This window comes from Aotus nancymaae, unplaced genomic scaffold (assembly GCF_030222135.1).
Source record: "Aotus nancymaae isolate 86718 unplaced genomic scaffold, 86718_ANA_hifiasm-v0.15.2.pri h1tg000155l, whole genome shotgun sequence".
Taxonomy (NCBI): Eukaryota; Metazoa; Chordata; class Mammalia; order Primates; family Aotidae; genus Aotus; species Aotus nancymaae.
In genome coordinates this window covers 5,593,880-5,608,680 of record NW_026988570.1, presented here as the reverse complement: position 1 = coordinate 5,608,680, position 14,801 = coordinate 5,593,880, and the positions used below count along the sequence as shown (strand labels likewise).

The 14,801-nt window shown below is 35.6% G+C and overlaps 1 protein-coding gene across 4 annotated transcripts in view; it reads right to left on the bottom strand.

Moving 5' to 3' along the window:
• GCC2 (GRIP and coiled-coil domain containing 2) overlaps nucleotides 1-14,801 on the bottom strand; it is a 66,109-nt gene that overhangs the window by 28,728 nt on the left and 22,580 nt on the right. For all 4 annotated transcript variants that reach the window (XM_012474288.3, XM_064371652.1, XM_012474291.2 and 1 more), the window contains 5 exons: nucleotides 9,816-9,920; nucleotides 6,477-8,948; nucleotides 5,696-5,768; nucleotides 3,294-3,394; nucleotides 3,012-3,110 (listed from right to left, as the gene is read on the bottom strand). In XM_012474288.3, coding sequence (XP_012329711.2) covers nucleotides 3,012-3,110; nucleotides 3,294-3,394; nucleotides 5,696-5,768; nucleotides 6,477-8,948; nucleotides 9,816-9,920 — 2,850 coding nt within the window. The remainder of the gene's footprint in view (nucleotides 1-3,011; nucleotides 3,111-3,293; nucleotides 3,395-5,695; nucleotides 5,769-6,476; nucleotides 8,949-9,815; nucleotides 9,921-14,801) is intronic.

Here is a 14,801-nt window from a genome sequence, read left to right as displayed (position 1 = left end):
TCCTAATGGGAGTCTTGGAACAAAAACGTAATGCCATACATACAAGAGTACTTTCTTTATGTAGGGAGGAAACTTCTAAACATCTAAATAATTACAAATTATTGTCCCTCCAGGACACCTGTGTGTTCAGAGCTTTTAATTAACTAAAACAAGTTATTATAAGTGGTATGAACACTGAAAAAACTAGCCAAATCAACAAACTACAAAATTACTCAGTATCTTTAGAATGATGAAGAAGCTAATAGAGCTTAGTTACATGTGTTTTTAAAAATGAACATTTTTAAACATTTCAGCCTCTCTGGTTCTACCTTAAATCCTGTCACATTTTTATACATTAGTTTATATTACATATGAAAATATGGTAACGAAATTTGAAAACTTAAATTTACATATAAAATGATAACAAAGAATGAATATGCTCATAAAGATCTTATAAATCCATTAAAACACACATTTTAAATTTATATACGGGCTTCTTCCTAAGAGCAAGTTACATGAGAAACTCGCTTCTTTACATTTTAAGAGGCCCTTTAATCTATTAATTTCTTCCAGAGGTAGACTAGGCATATCAATTTCAAACAGTTAAATCTATCAATCTTTTCCTTTGTAATTCATTAAATTACTTTAGGTAGGAGTACAGTGGTATAATCTCCGCTTACTGCAACTGCCACCTCCCAGGTTCAAGTGATTCTCATGCCTCAGCCTCCAGAGTAGCTAGGACTACAGGTGTGTGCCACCATGTCCAGCTAAATTTTGCATGTTAAGACAGGGTTTTGCCGTGTTGGCCAGACTGATCTCGAGCTCCTGGCCTCAAGTGACTCACCCACCTCAGCGTCCCAAAGTGTTAGAATTACAGGCGTGAGCCACTGCACCCAGCCTAAACTGTTTTAGGTATTTAAAGTTTGAAAAAGCCTTTTGTATCCAGAAGTCAGTTAAAGGATCAATATTTCATTCTAGGTTTTTAAAAAATATTTTTCACAAAATTTTTGAATCCATCCAGAATATATTTTGGTATGTGAAGTGAAATAGGAACCTAATTCCTTAGAAGGAATTTCTTTCTTCATTGGTTTTGGTTTCAAGTTTTACTGGGATAGTATAGCTTAGTTGATGGAACAATAGATCTGCAACTGCCCGAATTCAAATTCCAGCTCTGCTGTTACTTGTTCTGTGACCCTGAGGTCTCTTAGGAAATTTGAGTCTGTGACTTTGAGGTCCTTAACCTCTTTATGCCTCAGAGCCCTCACTTGTAAAGAGTTGATGCTAATATACTTTGAGGTTGTTTTGAGAATTAAGTGTATTGAGATGTGTAAAGTGCTTAGAAGAGAGCCTGGCAACTATTTGTCATTATGTGGAAGTATCTATCTCTTCTGCTCCATTAATTTGTACCATTCTTACATCAGAATTCTATCACATTACTGTAACTGTGGGAACTTTTAGCATCTGAGTAGGATGTCACTTTTTTCATTTTCAAAATATTTAGCTGTTCATGCTAGTTTATTTTTTACTTAAAACGAAGAATAACTGTCAAGATCCCGCCAAAAAAAAATCTGAAATTTTTAATGAAATTGTTTTAGAATTTATAAACCAATCTGAGAACTAATGGTTCAAATAATATTCAGTAATCCTATATAAGTTTTGCAGTTTTCTTCATTAAGTGCCAAAACTTAAGTGCTTCCTAAGATTGGCTTTTATGGCTGCTGTGGGATTTTCTTTTTTTCATAAAATCCAGCCTGATTATGGCTCATTACCCACCTTGCTTTTCTATACAGTATGTATCTTTCATTTTTGTCTGTTACTGCTATTAGAATTTTTTAAGTCCTAAAAGGATATGAACTTAGGATAGGAACTTGGTTGATCACCACCTGCCCTAGAACTAAGAACTTAGTCTGCCTTATAAATATTTGCTGAAAGAATGAGTACCTGAAGAAATGTAGTGATGTTTATCTTGCATTCAGTGATTGTGTTGTACTTTTTTAATTCTTGTACTTTTAATAATACATTTTCATGTTATTAAGGTAAACAAGTACATTACCTACAAATAACAACACTTCACCTTGTTTAAGCTTCAGGTTTATTCATTTGGCCAGAACAATATTAAATAATTACAGTAGTAATAGCTGTCTTTTTGTTACTGATTTTCTTATGAAATCCAAAAACAAAAATTTATTTATTTATTTATTTATTTATTTTTATTTTTTTTTTTGAGATGGAGTTTCACTCTTGTTACCCAGGCTGGAGTGCAATGGCGCGATCTCGGCTCACTGCAACCTCCACCTCCTGGGTTCAGGCAATTCTCCTGCCTCAGCCTCCTGAGTAGCTGGGATTACAGGCACGCGCCACCATGCCCAGCTAATTTTTTGTATTTTTAGTAGAGACGGGGTTTCACCATGTTGACTAGGATGGTCTCGATCTCTTGACCTCGTGATCCACCCGCCTCGGCCTCCCAAAGTGCTGGGATTACAGGCGTGAGCCACCGCGCCTGGCCCCAAAAATTTATTTTTAGAAGCAATAGTTTAAAGGCACTATTTAGGCCAGGCGCGATGGCGCATGCCTGTAATCCTAGCACTTTGGGAGGCCGAGGTGGGCGGATCATGAGGTCAGGAGTTCGAGACCAGCCTGGCCAGCATGGTGAAACCCTGTCTCCACTAAAAATACAAAAACTAGCTGAGCATGGTGCGCCTGTAGCCCCAGCTACTCAGGAGGCTGAGGCAGGAGAACCACCTGAACCAAGGAGGCAGAGGTTGCAGTGAGCCAAGATCACACCACTGCACTCCAGCCTGGGCAACAGAGGGAGACACTGTCTCAAAAAAAAAAAAAAAAAGGCACTCTTTAAAACTTAACCACTTTAAAATCTTGTTATTAGGATTCTACTACATTGCACCAAAAAACAGAATAAATATTTACTAAAAAATACAAGGTGATTGTTTTATGGACAATAATTTTACATTTCCAGTACATTTCTTAACTTAGAAGTTACGATTATAACTTGGTATTAAAATGACTATTTTTACCTTATAGCTTTCTGCTCCTTGAATGAGATCTTTCATGGAAGCAGATAACTGGTCCTTTTCTGACAGAACAGATTCAAGTTCTTCTCTTACAGTCTGGGTCTGTTTTAAACACAAAGTAAAATTAAAAAGGTTTTTTTGTTGTTTTTTTTTGAGGGGGGGGTCTGTTTTGAATACAAAGTAAAACTTAAGAGACTTTTTTGTTTGTTTTTTTAATGGATAGAAAAACTCATGGGTTTTTAAAATATAAGATTCCCGAATCTTACATTTTTAAAGTCAGCTCACCTCTTTTCTGCTGGAATCTAGTTCTTTCTTTGCCTTTACTGCAACTAATTTTATCTTATTTATTTTCTCTTCCTTTTCTTTACATTCTTTTTCCAGATTTTCTAAAAATAGAAAATGAATGGATTATATATGAACTCAAAGGGAAAAAAATTCAAATGACTTGCTTATTTTAGCCCTAGAAATAGATTATCTGGGAACACAAAATTGGTAATTTGATATTAAAATAAGCAGCAAAAACATTAATATTTTTAAAAGTGAAAGCTTATTCATTATGTGAGGCAAACAATGTAAAAAGTTTCCATTGTCTTTAATCCTCCAAAATAGTCTAGTTTTTTCTAGCCATTTTGTAAGTTTCTAGGAATTGGAGAGGCTTTTAGGACTTCTCATTAGATTTCCTGGAATTGCAGTTATGCTAGGACTTTGGGTGACAGTGTGTAAATTAGGATCAAGTACTGGAGATATCAGATAAAGATAAACATTTATGCTCCATAGGTGCATTCCGCCTCTTGGCTGGTGGGTCTGATTTTCATGACTAAACCTGTAATATGTTTTACCTAACCAATATTGATCTCTCCTTTAACTTCTTTAGCTACCTACCCTATTGGAACTCCACGGTTCAGGACTTTCTTGATACTTGTTTCTAAAAATTCAGTTATGATCCGAATTTCTGTCCTGGCCTATTAATTTACTTGCACCTGTGCCTTCCCTCTGGCTGGCATAGTGAGGTACCTGTGTGTGGAGCAAGGGCCAATCGTTCCACATCTGCATTTCATCCTACGTCTCCTTACCTACTCAAGCATCAGAACAATTCTCCCTCCTCCTTCTGCAGTAATAATTTTCCCCTTTCTAGTGGATTTTTTCCAAAAGTTTATAAACAGGCAACAAGAAAAATTATCATCAAGAAATTAAGACCAGGAACAAATAGAGAAAGCAGTTAAAGAGAGTAGGGGACAGGTGAAACATCTCAAACATGCCGTTATTCTTCCCATAAAATAAAAAAATTAAACCACACTGCCCCACTAGATTTTGTCCCATCTCTTTTTTTCCCCCCTATGGCAAATCCCTTAAGAGTTGTCTATATATGCTCTCAAACATTGCCTTCCTCATTTTTTTTTTTCTAGAACCAACTGCAATCAAGCTCTGGTTCCAGCATGCCATGGAAACTGATCTTTACGTTGCTTAAGACAGTGGTCAGTTCTCAGTACTCATCTTATTTGATACATCAGCAGCTCTAGCAATGGCTAACCACTTTTTCCCTCTTGAAGCACTCCTTTCACTTCCATGTTACTTGCCTTAGCTTTTAAGACATGTTATATTCCATGTTTTCTTAGCTTATTGGCTGCTCCTTCTCAATTTCTGTGTTGACTCTATCTTTACATGAATGGAGCACTGTCTCTGGTCTCCATCTTTTTGCTATACTCCCTTGGTGATTTCAATCTCCTGGCTTTTAATGCCTGCTGTTTACAAATATTTATCTCTAGCCTAGCTCTCTCCTCTTAACTCCAGATTTGCATAGCGTTCTGACATCTGTACTTGAACTGGTATTTAAACTTAATTTTTCTAAAACTGAACATCCCAATCTGCCCCAATCACCCATTATAGACAACTGGGAGTCATTCTAAACTCTTCAACTTCCCTTACCCTAATCTAATAGGGGAGTAAACTGAGGGATCATCGGCACTTTACATACTTCTAAGTCTTCATTTCCTGATCCTTACATGGGGATAAAAGAGCTATCCCATAATGTTACTATGAGGAATAAATGGGTAAGATAAAGTCCTAATTCCTCTGCATATCAATCATACTAGTGTGTTTATGATCAGGCTCCTACCTCTCCAGGAACTTCCTCGTATGCGCCTTGATATATGTTATATGTCAACATACAAGCACCTATTCTTCCTTCTTGCTAGAATACGTTTCTTCCTGTGTAAAATTTCTCATTCTTCAAGACCCAGCTGAAAACCCTATTCTATGCTGCTTTTCCTAACTCAAAATAGGTAAGTTCATATGCTGTCCGTACTGTATCTTGTCCATACCTCAAACTACTGTAATTACAGTCAGATCTTGAAGCAGTACCTCAACCACTTTTCTATCACCAGTGTATAGAATAGTTGGGCATTTAAATAAAGTTTGCTAAATGAATGAAAAATTCAAAATAAATCGGGAAACCATTTATAAATGAAATCACACCAGTCTTGCTTGGGTTAAACAATAGAAAGTAACACTTTTGAAAAAGAAGGCAAACAGATGTCAGAGGGGCAAGAATGTGAGCTTGAGGAAAAGACAGCTACTTACTGTATTTTTTACAACTCATTATTTGGCTATGGCATTTCCCAAGCTATTCTAACACTAATAACAATCTCTCTAATTAATTGTGTTAACATATGTAGAATCATAGTTACCTATTTTCTCTTCCAGCTCTTTTACTGAAGACAAAGAGTCATTTTTTACAGAAGGTGATTTTGCTAAGGAATCCTAGATTTTATAGGGGGAAAAAACACAAAATAAAAACCAGAATCAGAATTGATTTTCCATGATGAACTGGCCATCATGTTAAGCATAAGATAATCATTATCAAAGAGAATTCCTACAAAAAGCAATTTGGTCAACAGATTCTCCTTTGTTAGACCAGAAAATTAATACTGATCTTACCATGCATATGGCATTTACTATTAAAAAAAAAAAAAAAAAAGCAGTAACCAAGGCCAAGATAAACAACTTGATCCGTCAAATACACATGTAATAAAAGATTAAATGATTTTTAATCTTTAATTTTAAAGAAAAAACCTAAAATTTTGGCAATACCACCACAGCTCTTTTGCTTAAAAGTGCTCTTTACAAAAGATAACTAAGTATATCACACAAGAATGAAATTCAAGTTTTTTCATGTTTAGTTGTAGTTTTGCTAGCGACTAATATACTTTTGACCAAGACATTTAAACCCCTAATCATTTTATCTTCTATAAATTCAAGATTTTAAAATTATGTAAAACCTCTCATAAATGAATGTAATAAACTGGACATACAACATGGAAATCTTTAATGCACTTTTCAGAAAGCTGTCGCTTGAGCTTAAATGGTAAAAATTTACTTTTAATGTCAAGGTGTAAAAATGTTGAATGTATATATTTTGGAATCAAACTATGAATTAATTTGAAATAATAAAATTCAAATGAATAGTACCTTTAATAGTATCAACTCTTCTCTCATATCTTGTAATTCTGATTCTTTTTGTTCTAGTAATGGTTTTAGACTTTCATGTTCCTTTATAAAACACTTTTCTTTTTCATTGTGGATTTCATTTTTGCTGTATGTTTGAGATACTTCCTCAACTTTAATTAAAAGATTCTGATTTTCAAGTCCTATTTTTTCATTAACATTCTTCATTTCTAGAAGATCAGATTGCAGAGCCTCTTTTTCTGACTGGATTTCTTCTAACTCTTTCCTTAAGAGAACTTTCTCTTGTTCATAGTCTCTCAATAAAGACTTAAGTTCTTCATATTGAACTACACTCTCTTCTTGAAGGCACTTAATCTCTTTTTCTAACTCTAATACCCTTTCATCACATTGAAAAACCAGGTTGTGTTTTTCCTCATTTATTTTTGCTAAGGATTCATCGACTGCCTGTAGGACATTAACAACATCTTTCCCTTCACTGTCTTCTGAAACTTCTGACCCCATTTCTTTAAGAAAACCATACAACTGAGTTTTGACAAATAACTTCTGAACTTGCTCATTTTCAAGCAGTTTATTTAAATTATCTCGCTCTTCAACCATTAACTGAAGTTTCTTTTCTAATTCAGTAATATGTTCTCTAAGGAAAGCATCTTCTTTTTGAGACAAAAAAACTTCCAAATCCTTACTCAACTGCTTTTTTTCTGAACTGAGTTTATTATTTTCCTCATAAAGAGACTTCACTTCAGCTGACAATAATTCTTTGTCTTCAGAGAGAATTTTCATTTGAACCACAAGTTTTTCTACATTTTGGTCATTGTGATCCTTTTCTTTTAAAGTCTCCTCTAGTCCTCCTGTTAATTCATTTACCTTTTGCTCTAGTTCACTGTTGTACTGGGTTGTTTGCTCTACTTTCTGCTCAAGTTCAATAATCAATCTTTCTTCCCTTTCACACTTTTTATGTAGATTATCCATTTCTTCATGAGAATTTTTTAGTTTATTTATGAAATCATCTTTTTCCTCAGTAAGAGAACTTATCTTTGCTTCTAATTCTTGTAACATGGTATCTCTTTGACTGAGACTAAGTAAATATACTTCATTCTTTTCTTGAAGGTTCTTTATGGCATTTTCAAGTTCTGGTACCAATTCTTGTTGAGAGAGCAATTTTTCATTTTCTCCCTGGAGGTGATTCACAGCTTCAAGAAGGGCATCTTTTTCAGTAAAAGCAGTTCTGAGCCTCTGCTGCAGTTCATGAACATCAGATGCTTGCTGTTGCTTCAGTGATTCAAACTCTTGACTTATTTTTCCAGCAGATTCCCCCAGTTCTGTTTGTAAAATTTCCATAATCTCTCGCAAACTCTCATAATTTAAAATTGCTTCTTGCTTTTCTTGCTGTAGGTTTTCACACTGTTCTTTAAGACCTTGTATTTCAAACATTAATGTTAATTTTTCTTTTTCTGAATCTGACAAAAATGTCTCATTTAGTTCTGATATTTCTTTTTGATGTTGTTCCTTAAGACTCTGTATCTCTTTGTTATGCTGTTCTACGGTACAGCAAAACTGTTTATTTAAACCTGCTAGCTCAGACTTTAATTTTTCAATTACACAGCCCTGTTCTTCTTTAGCTAGTAATAATTCATTAATTTTAAACTCTAAGTCTTCCCGTTCATGAAAAAACTCATCCTTTATATGTTGAGCATCCATTTCAAGTTTTAACTTAAGATTATTCATATAAGTTACCTCATCTTTTAAGATACTATGTTGAGATTCAAGTTCTTTTAAGGTATCTTCCAAGTGTTTGACTTTTTCATTTACTACTTGTTCTATAAACGTATTTTCTTGTAAGAGACTAGAAAACATCTGACTGTCTTGCTTTGCATTTGAGGTGGCTTTCCTTAAATTTTCTAACTCATATTCATATTTCTCCTGAATGTTCTTTTCACTTGCCTCCCATTGTTTTACTAAGTTCTCTTTTAACTCATTCAACTTATTTATCTCTGCTTCATGTTCCTTAGCTGATGCTTCAATCTGGCACATCAATTCTTTCACCTCTTTTTGGTGTATGGCTTTCAACTGTAAAAGCTCTTCCTGCAAACTATTAATATTTTTTTGGTAATGTTGAGAATTAGCCTCAATAATATTTTGGAGTTGAGTAATTGTTTCTTTCTTTTCATCAGTGGTAGTGTCTAATTGCTTTTGCAGATATAAAATTCGCTCCTCAAGGGCTGGCCTAATTTTTTCAATCTCTTCTTGTAGTTTTTTAACATTATCTTCAGAGCTGTTCTGAAATTTAAGTTGTTCTGAAAACTCTAATTGTTTATTCATTGCTTCTTCTAGCTCCTTTTGTAAGTTATCTTTGTCTTCACTGTATTTGGAATGTAGTGCCATCAATTCATTTTTCAAATTTTCAATTTCTTTCACATAGTTTCTATGTGATTGTTCCAACTCCTTATGTGCATCTTCAATTTTAGTTACAGAATCCTATTACAAAAAATAAGCACACATAAATTCTTTAAGTAAGACAAAAGAAGCCTCTGCCCTTAGTAAAAAGATTAGCCATAGCTAAGTAGAAAGAAAAGTAAACAAGCAGAGAAATATACTTAGAGAAGTATGATACTGATATTCCAGTAATTCTCCTCAGGCTCTGCCTATCTAAAGTATGACAATACATATCTACAATATTAAATCTATTTCTCAAATTAGCCTAGACCTAAGAGGCAAGACATAGAAACATGCCTCCGAATATATCCTAGAACTAAAGAGATAATGCTGTTTAGTCATGTGTGAAAATCAACTTCTTTGCACTTTTATTAAAGAATGGCAGTATTACTATAAAAAAAGATAACTCAACAAGTAAATGTTACCTCTATTGCTGTATAGTTAAGATGATTTCGGCCGGGCGCGGTGGCTCAAGCCTGTAATCCCAGCACTTTGGGAGGCCGAGGCGGGTGGATCACGAGGTCGAGAGATCGAGACCATCCTGGTCAACATTGTGAAACCCCGTCTCTACTAATACAAAAAAAAATTAGCTGGGCACGGTGGCGTGTGCCTGTAATCCCAGCTACTCAGGAGGCTGAGGCAGGAGAATTGCCTGAACCCAGGAGGCGGAGGTTGCGGTGAGCCGAGATCGCGCCATTGCACTCCAGCCTGGGTAACAAGAGCGAGACTCCGTCTCAAAAAAAAAAGATGATTTCAGTTATTTTTCTTTTAAAATCTCAAACTCTGCTTCTTTGTCCATATTATAAAATGTTAATCAGATTAGGTGCTTTTTAAAGTCTTAGCTCTAAAACTAATGACTACAGTATACAAGTTAATAAAAAAGCAAAGAATACTAAAATACTGACTTACCTCAACCTCTTGCTTCATTTTAATATTTTCCTTTTTCAGAGTAAGATACTGTTGCTCAATCTCTGCTTTTTCCAAAAGAAGAGCATCCAGACGTTCAGTCAATGCCTATTTTAGAACAGGATTTATTTGCCTGGGGTTAAAAAAATGGTGGATTGACCACATGCATAATTATCTCCTGATCTCTTCAAAACACACTAAAGTGAGAATAAGAGATTTTAAAAGGTATGAACATATTGAGCAAAGAGAAAAGGAGAAAAGATACAAGGATAAGAGAAATTTCAACACATTTTTGGAAAACTTAATTACGGAAGAGGATGAACTGAATTAGAAGCAGGAAGAAAGCTATAAGCTAAGGACCTGCATAAGGAAACACATATGAGAACCTGGCAAATATTCTGCAGAACTGAAATGCTCAGAATTGGAGGCACCAAATATTGTTGAGGGAGGTTGTAATGTATGGGGCTCAAAAATTGAGGATTGGTCAACAATCTGAATAGGGACCAGTCAGAGAGTAAGCAAAAAATAACCTATGTCCTTCCTCCCTCAGAGACAGATTATTCTCTGCAGAAATTAAATAAAAGAGGAAGTTAATGAGATGGAAAAAAAAAAATCAACAAGCCAAGAGTCAGCTCTTTTACGACAGCTATCAAAATAAACATTGTTTAGTAAAACTGATAAAGAGAAAGAAGTTCCAAAAAATAATACAATGAAAAAGGAAGCACATCTATATAAGTCAGGCATAGAGTGGCTCATGCCTGTAATCCTAGCACTTTGGGAGGCTGAGGTGGACAGATCACTTGAGGTCAGAAGTTTGAGATCAGCCTGGGCAACATAGTGAAAACCTATCTCTACTAAAAATACAAAGAGAATTAGCTAGGTGTGGTGGTGGGCGTCTGTAGTCCCAGCTACCCTGGAGGCTGAAGCAGGAGAATTGTTCGAACCCAGGAGGTGGGAGCTGCAGTGAGCCAAGATCACTCCGTTGCACTCCAGCCTAGGTGACAGAGCAAGACTGTGTCTCAGAAAAAAAAAAAAAAAAAAAAAAAAAGTTAAAGAAAATTATTATGAGTAACTATTAATAATGAAAACTCAAATGAAACAGATCAAAATAAGAAGCAAGAATAATCCCCAAGTTATTCTATAAAATCAGCAAAACTTAAAACCAATATCCAGCTGGGCGTGGTGGCTCACGCCGTCAAGAGATCGAGACCATCCTGGTCAACATGGTGAAACCCCGTCTCTGCTAAAAATACGAAAAATTAGCTGGGCACAGTGGTGCGTGCCTATAGTCCCAGCTACTCGGGAGGCTGAGGCAGGAGAATTGCCTGAATCCAGGAGGCGGAGGTTGCGGTGAGCCGAGATCGCGCCATTGCACTCCAGCCTGGGTAACAAGAGCAAAACTCCGTCTCAAAAAAAAAAAAAAAAACAAAACAAAACCAATATCCAAGTACTTTACAGAAAGGAAAAAATCAAAGACACATTTTATGACAAATCTAGATGCAAAAATCCTAAACTAAACATTAGTACACTATCATTATTTCTAATCAACATAGTATTAAAGATCCCAGTCTATAAAATAAAGCTTTAAAAAGGGTAGCCAAGAGTGGTGGCTCATGCCTGTAATCCCAACACTTTGGGAGATGGAAGTGGGAGGATCACTATTGCAGCCTAGACAACAGCCGAGGCTCTGTCTCAAAATAAAGACATGAAGTATAAAGATTAAAAAATAGTTTTCTGGGCCGGGTGCGGTGGCTTACGCCTGTAATCCCAGCACTTTGGGAGGCCAAGGCGGGTGGATCACGAGGTCAAGAGATCGAGACCATCCTGGTCAACATGGTGAAACCCTGTCTCTACTAAAAATACAAAAAATTAGCTGGGCATGGTGGCGTGTGCCTGTAATCCCAGCTACTCAGGAGGCTGAGGCAGGAGAATTGTCTGAAACCAGGAGGCAGAGGTTGCGGTGAGCCGAGATCGCACCATTGCACTCCAGCCTGGGCAACAAGAGCGAAATTCCATCTCAAAAAAAAAAAAAAAAGTTTTTTGCAGATGATATGACAGTTTATATAAAAAAACTAGAAGAGTCTATATGCAATTAGAAAAAACTGAGTGTTTCACAAAGTATATAAGACTAATAAAGTCAGTTTCATTTTTGGATAGTGGCAGCAAAGAATTAGAAAATATAATTAAAAAGAAGACACCATTTACAATGGTATCAAGGAATATCAAGAGTCTAGAAACAACTTTACCAAAAGATGTCTGAAGGCCTTCCACAGAGGAAATAATACAACTACAGATTACATGCAATTCCAATTAATCACAATGAGGTTTTTCATGGAATCTGACAGTATTTTAAATGTATATGGGAAAGTAAAAGACCAAGAATAGCAAGATACTTTTGAAGAGAACAAAGAGAGGACTTATTCTCCTAGATATCATGATTTATTGTAAGGCTATAAAAAATAAAGACAATATAGTATTGGCAAAGGCACAGACAACCAATGGAACAGAAATCATGCCTGTAATCCCAGCACTTTGGGAGCCCAAGGCGGGCAGATCACAAGGTCAGGAGATTGAGACCATCCTGGCCAACATGGTGAAACCCAGTCTCTACTAAAAATACAAAAATTGGCTGGGTGTGGTGGTACACGCCTGTAGTCCCAGCTACTCAGGAGGCTGAGGCAGGAGAACCACCTGAACCCAGGAGGTGGAGGTTGCAGTGAGCCAAGATAGTGCCACTTGCACTCCTTGCATGACAGAGCAAGACTCGATCTCAAAAAAAAAAAAAAAAGAAAAGAAAAAGTTCAGAAACAAACACAAACATGTTTTTAACTATAATACTAGATTAGTGGAGACAGACTATTCAATAATTAAGGTTGAAAATAGTTGATATTAAAAAAGATGTCATACCATATTATAAAGAAATAAACTCCATATGGATTAAGATTTGTCAAAAACAAAGCTTTAAACTCTTAGAAAGATAGACCATGAGCTAAGAGAAGATTTTTACCACACACATAAACAACCAAATATATGTTTATATAAAATATATATTTTTAAAAATTCTACAAACCAGTAGGAAACTCACTGGCCGATTAAGAAAATGGATGTTGGCCAGGCACAGTGGCTCAGGCCTGTAATCCTAGAACTTTGGGAGGCCGAGATGGGTGGATCACCTGAGGTCAGGAGTTCGAGTCCAGCCTGGCCATGATGGTGAAACCCCCATCTTTAAAAAATAAAAATAAAAAAGAAAGAAAATGGATGTTATACACAAAAAGAATACTTTCAATCCAGAACACAATGATCTATCATTTTATACCAATTTGATTGGCAAAAATAAAAATGTATGACAATACCTAGTGCTGGAGAGGATATGGATCCACAGTATCCTTTGTACATTGCTGGTGGAAGTTATTTCAAATACTTGATAGTGGTTTGGCACTATCTCCTGAGGCTGAACCTTCATGTACCTTTTGATGCAAAGATTCCATCCATTTACTTATGAGAATCCTTTGCACATTTATAAAAGAGATGTATAAAAGAAGGTTCACTGTGCCTGTACTCCATCGCATAAACCTGGGCATAATCATAGCATCCATGACTAGTTCTGAATGAACTGTGTTATTGTAACACAATGTAATACTCTATAGCAGCCATGGTGACATGCAATGATACAGATGAGCTTTAGAAAAACAGTAAGTGCAAAAAGTTCTAATACATCACAAACAACATGATACCCTTTTAGTAAAGTGAAAAACTAAAATAAAAAAATTATAAAATGATACTTATAAACGCAGTAAAACTTTATAAAAGGAAAGGAAAAGCAATGATGAACATAGGATTATTGTTACCTGGGGTGTGGGAAACTAGGGGGGTGAAGTATCAAGGGTGTGAGGGCTACATTGGAAGATGTCTATTATTTTTAAGATCTTAGCTTTTTGGCGGGTTCACATGTGATCATATCATAAATAATTAAATTAGAAGGAAATGAAGACAATGCAAAGGAGGCAGAAGTAAACTCCAAGACAGTATGAATTTATTAGCTCAGAAAGATTACAGAACTTGTTGACTCTTTAGATGAGATGAAAAAAGAATTATACATCAAGAATGAGCTCTTTGAAATATTTAATATCAGAATAGAAATTTTAATGCAATGATAGAAAAATTAAAAGTAGATGACATTTCTTCTTAGACAAAAGGAAAAACTCTATTGAAAATATAAATCTAGTTAAGCATTCCAGAAAGCTTCGTGGCATACTCTAGAGACTGCCTCCCTTCAACTTCTATAATCAACATGTTCTTTCTTGCCTGCTTCTTCTACAGACAGTATAAAAGCTAAAACCTAAAACCCCTGATTTCTCAGATCAACAGGATGAGGGTGCAGGAGCACAGAGATGAAGAGTGTCTGGGTCCTGAAGACATCACTGGGAGACTGCAACAGCCTGAGAACTGCTACGTCTAAACCTCTTAGATGAAATAACACTAATTTAACAACTTTTTTAAGAAAACAAAAACAAAACATGTAGAAAAATTTAGAGTTCTGTATCAATTTACAGCTATAATTCAAACATGACAGTAGAATAAAGGAATGTTTAAATACAAGACAACACAAAAATTTACCTCCATGAATTCATCCTTAGGAAGCTACAGAAGGATATGCCCTACCAAAATAAGATGGTTAACCCAGTGAATGACATGTGACCTAGCAAAGAGCAGGGGGCCAATGCAGGTAAGCAGTGAAGAAGTTCGTAAGATCATCACAAAAGGCCTGGCCAAAAGTACAGGAAGACAGAAGGCTTTAGAAGGCAGGTACCAGGAATCAGAGATTATTTGATCCGTTTGATCATTTGGAAAGTCAAAGGGGTCATGAAAGACAGCTAGATTTTCATCTGTTGTAACAGGAAGTTAACAAATGTCTAACACTGATAAATCCGGTAGTAGCAGTATAAGCATATTATTTACAAATATAGAGATGATTTTCAGAAGTTATTT